The sequence below is a fragment of the Pinus tabuliformis genome, chromosome 7 (genome assembly GCF_031772625.1).
Source record: "Pinus tabuliformis cultivar Carrire ecotype Pingquan chromosome 7, CPIR1, whole genome shotgun sequence".
In the NCBI taxonomy this organism is placed as follows: Eukaryota; Viridiplantae; Streptophyta; class Pinopsida; order Pinales; family Pinaceae; genus Pinus; species Pinus tabuliformis.
Genome location: NC_142293.1, coordinates 2,010,756,167 through 2,010,761,080, shown reverse-complemented (window position 1 = coordinate 2,010,761,080; position 4,914 = coordinate 2,010,756,167). Strand labels below are relative to the sequence as shown.

General features: G+C 34.5%; 1 protein-coding gene across 1 annotated transcript; it reads right to left on the bottom strand.

Annotated features, from left to right (window-relative positions):
* Positions 1 to 1,403: 1,403 nt before the first annotated feature.
* LOC149256551 (nuclear transport factor 2-like) lies at positions 1,404 to 3,002 on the bottom strand. The gene has a single exon (XM_089455404.1). It carries the CDS (start codon positions 3,000 to 3,002, stop codon positions 1,404 to 1,406), a length of 1,599 nt encoding a protein of 532 aa, XP_089311530.1.
* Positions 3,003 to 4,914: the final 1,912 nt, after the last annotated feature.

Sequence of the window (4,914 nt, the reverse complement as noted above, 5' to 3'; positions counted from 1 at the left end):
GAATGAGGTTGGAGATATTTTGACAGAGAACCAACCACAATGTAATATCTTGAGCACTTAATAGAAAATTTCCACTTACAAAAAAAAATGACCCGCACATACTTTTTTGATATAATTTATTTAATTATATTATAAAAATTAAGTATCAGTTAACTAATTAGAAAAATATCACTAAACTTATAAACTATTCACTCAACACATTATATTGTATTCTTAAAACATTATTTATTTTATTAACCCACATAGATCTATATATCCTCCACTTTGTTTTTTATCATTAAAAATATTATTCATTTGTGCTCTCTCTCTCTCTCTCTCTCTCTCTCTCTATATATATATATATATATATATATATATTTGATATTGAAATATTTCATTTATGCCACACATCCCCTTCATTACTTTGCCCACTTCTCTGTAAAATTGATATAAAATCATAGATATTAATTTTAAACATTAAAATGCATTCACAAACAAATATGACAAGACTATAAAAAATCAATATAGATCCATCTAAATTTGGAATCTACCAAACATAATGAGGGAACAAATCTCTCAGGATGTAATCCTCTTTTCAAGTGAAAAATTTAAATTTAAGAAAGGTTTGCATATGAAAAGATTTTGACATTTTTTAAATTAAATTAAGATAAATATGCATTTGATATTTTTATTTTTGATATATTTTACAAACGTTTTAATGTAATGTGTATAGCATTAAGGTGTTGTTGTGCCCTCTAGTTTTTGCCTCTCTACAAGGCTTGCTAGTTTGTGCAACAAGGCACGAAAATCATAATGAATTCATATCTTTCTTGAATGATTTGCAACATAACCAATGAAAAATAATGGAACATTTCATTTTGTGAGAATTTGGTGGGAATTGGATTTGAGTCTAGTCCACATGTATGTTGACTAAAGTTGTCATAGTTTTAATTAGAGATAGCATGTGATCTCAAGCATTTAACAATACAGATTCTCACATGAAAAATAATATAAATGAGTATAATTGAAAGTGAAATTCTGGAATCAAAATTAAAATATGATTAATAATATATTAATATAAATAGTTTAGGAAATGCCGTTAGTAAATGTAGTTAATATATATTAAATGTTCAAACCTATCAATCCAATTGGCTGCGCGGAAAGGAATTATAATAAAATCAATTTTCTTTTAAATTTTTTTGAAACTATATAAATAATCGTATATATTTTTCTTATTAATTTTTATTTAACTTTTCATTTACCCTTCCTTCACTTCACTTCAACATTTGTCTCACCATCAAATAAAATAAAATAAAATTCATAAATAAAAGTAATTATTATTACACTATGTAGCCATTGTTTGACGTGCAGGCAAGGAACCTCCTACAGCTCTGTTGTTGTTTGCAAAATCACTTCTCCCTATACTATTTTTGGCCATTCTCTCGCTTATAGATATAAGCTCGACGATGATTGATTAGAATAGGAGATGCTTGTATAGCAGTTTGTGCCGAAACTGCTTCTTTAAACTCCACAAACCCATAACAGGCTTGGGCTCCTGGCCTGTTCCTAACTTGGACACCAGAAGGCTTTATTGCGCCAAACTTTTTCATCTCTTCCTCGAGTTGGGAAGGGGTAATTTTTGCAGCCAAGTTGTTGACAAAAACAGAACACTGGCCAGTTCCTTTTGCAATGTTGTAATTACTACCACTGAATCTGAAAGGAGTGGACTTGCCAGTTGGTTTTTCATTTTGGCTGACAGATACTTTACATCCTCGAATTAGAATAGGGGAAGACTGTAGTGCAGTTTGGACTGAAGCTGCTTCTACAAATTCTACAAAACCAAAACAAGGTCGACCTCCTGGCCTACTCCTAACTTGAACGCCACAAGGTTTTACGGCCCCAAACTTCTCCAACTCTTCTTCAACCTGGGGAGGAGTAATATTCAGAGGTAAGTTGTCGATAAAAACAGAGCATTTACCGTTTCCACCTGCAGTGCTGTAATTAGCTGGCGTATTGACAGGAGTAGAATTAGAATTTGGTGAAAGTTGAGGAGAATTTGGCCGAGCCCTGGTTCTGGTTATGGTTCTCACAAGAGGTGGTTTCTTAATTGCAACAGTCGGTTGTTGTGCTGCATTTTTCTTAAGAATGGAAGCATAGGACTCTTTGGGTGCTTCTTGAACTACAACTGGAGTTTTAGCTGGCCCTCCATTCTGAGCTGCATCTGCATCTTCTTCTTGAACTGCAACTGGAGTTTCTTGAACTGCAACTGGAGTTTCTTGAACTACAACTGGAGTTTCTTCTTCTTGAACTGCAACTGGAGTTTCCTTCTTCTTGAGTTTCTTGGGCATGAATTTCTGAAAATGTTCAATTGCTGATTCTTGTGGGACTTCACTCTGCGGCATGTCATTTTCGTTTTCGTGAACCCCATCAGCAATCTCCTCCACCACCGCCGTGGATGGCTCAATCGCACCATTCTCAGCTTGAGCTGATTCAGCGAATGGTTGAAAGTTAACAACTGGCTCTGGCTCTGGCTCTGAGACGGGATTGGGATTGGGATTGGGATTGGGATTTGGTTTGATTGAATATTCAACAAAATTTTTCTTTTCATCCAACTCGTATCTAACCACATCATTCAATACAAAGTAGCCCCCCCTTTCCTGAGGAGCCAGGAAAAAGAACTGAGTGAAAGAGGTTCGCGTTCCACTGTTGTTCTTAAAGGTAATTGATCCACTTACACAAACTATTACTCCATTGTAATATGACGCCTGGGAATCAACTGCCTTGATCTCCACATTTAACGCACTGTATTCCGTAGACGTTATCAGGTGATTGATAGCCTCCACAGTTGTTACTGAGAGCAATTTTCCATTGGAGTCTGGGCGACCAACTGTGCTGCAATCCTTATAAAATCTGTATAGCGATTGCGGTGATAGAACAAGATCTTTGTAATAATTCTTCACAAACACATCTACATCATCAGAAGCAGAAGCAGAAGCAGAAGCAGCAGAATGTTGTGTGGCCATTGAATCCCCTTACAGAATTAATTCAATTCAATTCGTTCCAAGTAAGTTAAACCACAGAGCCCAATTAAACCCAGATCTTCGTGACAACTCACAACTCCTCCTATGCGGGTGCTCGCTCTTGCTCTTTGTCATTTAACTTTGCAAGATCGAGACGTGAGAACCATATTTATACCCAATTGTGAAAGCACATGAAAGAATTTTGTTTGCTCTCTGGTCATCGCGTCGGCTCCGTCCACATAGTTTTTATTTATTTTTTAATCCCCTAAATAAACAACATCAACATCACATTGTTTTTTTTTTTTTTTTAATCCCGTTAGTTTTTATTTATTTATTTTTTAATAAGATAAATAAACAACATCTACCACTACCACCTAATTAATTTTTTGTTTTTGTCTTAATTATACAAAAACAAATAAATAGAATAGAATAACAAACAAATTGTATAAAATAGTTTGTAATACCAAATATTTAAAAATATAAAATTTGTCAAACTTTATGAAAAGGGTTTTGTTAACTTGAGGCTTTAAATTATGGTGAACAACTAGCCCATAAATATCAATATTTTCAATTTCTAGGAAATGGAGATGGTCTTATTTGAATTGCAAAAACAAAATAACAAAGTTCTTTATAAGGCTATTCTAAATTATTAGATTCATATCAAAGTATACTCAAGAAAGCATTTCCATAAACACATTCAACTTTAACGTACAAGATTCAACAATAAAGATACATACAACAACACTTCATTATCCCATTTGGACCACACATCTATATAATGCTTCATATATTTATCCCATTTTGACCACATATCTATATAATGCTTCATATATGAACTTCAGCAAATAACCCATTAATACACAATAAAAAATATACAACATAACACTAAATATTAAGGAAGCAAGAATCAACTCGGACATTTGATTAACTCTAGGGATAAACCAAATTCATTTGCCCTTCTCTTACACTCAAAGGCAAAAGCTAAGATCTAAGGGCTCGTAACTCCAAATAAAGGACCAAAAGACTCTTTTCCCTTCCCATATGCATCCTTTTATAATCCCTTCCAACCTTTCCTGTTATAACGATTTCACAAGGTTCCATACCCCAATTGTCCAAACTAGGCCCTGCCACTAAAATGGGCCCTACAAGACAATTCCTCCAATTTTCTGCCCAAAAAGTATTTGATATAGGTGAAAAATGGCATGATAATAGAATGACGATCATAACTCCCCATTGAGGGAGGATTTTGGTCCCCAAAATTTATGTTGAATGAGGTGAGGAAAAGTTTCCCCTTCCTTCCCCTGGAGCACCATTTTGCTTTGCCTAGAACTTGTCCTTTCAACCCACTTTTCTAAATTTTATACTATCCCTATCTTGTAGTTATAAAATTCTTCCGCAAAACTCTGTCTTCTACCAACTCCACCTGTGTATTTGGGCTTACGTCCTCTATGGTAGGTTGGGCCTACTCCCCTTCCTGATCCAACAAGAAAGGATCACAGTGTTTCAAATTCTCCACATTCATCATTGAGTAAATGTGCATTTATAAAGGTGAATTGAGTCTGTAAGGTGAGATGAGATGAGCATCTTATTTTTTGGGTCCACCAAGATGCAACCTGCACCAACTCCATCTTTTGTTTTAGATCCGCTATAATATAGAGTCCAAATACTATTATTATTTACATCATTGTTATTATCTTCACTAAGCCTATTCCCATATATAATATGTTTTTCATTTGCAACAGTGAGATTACAGGGAAGGAGTTCAGACTATCTTCTTGAAAGTTTCGATGATGGATATGTTGTGTAGCAACCAATATTTGATTCCAAAAATAAATTTCCCACAATATCCTGAGAAAAATTGATGGGCATGTTGGGTCCTTCTAATTCTCTCACGATATACTTCATGTGTGGCTCA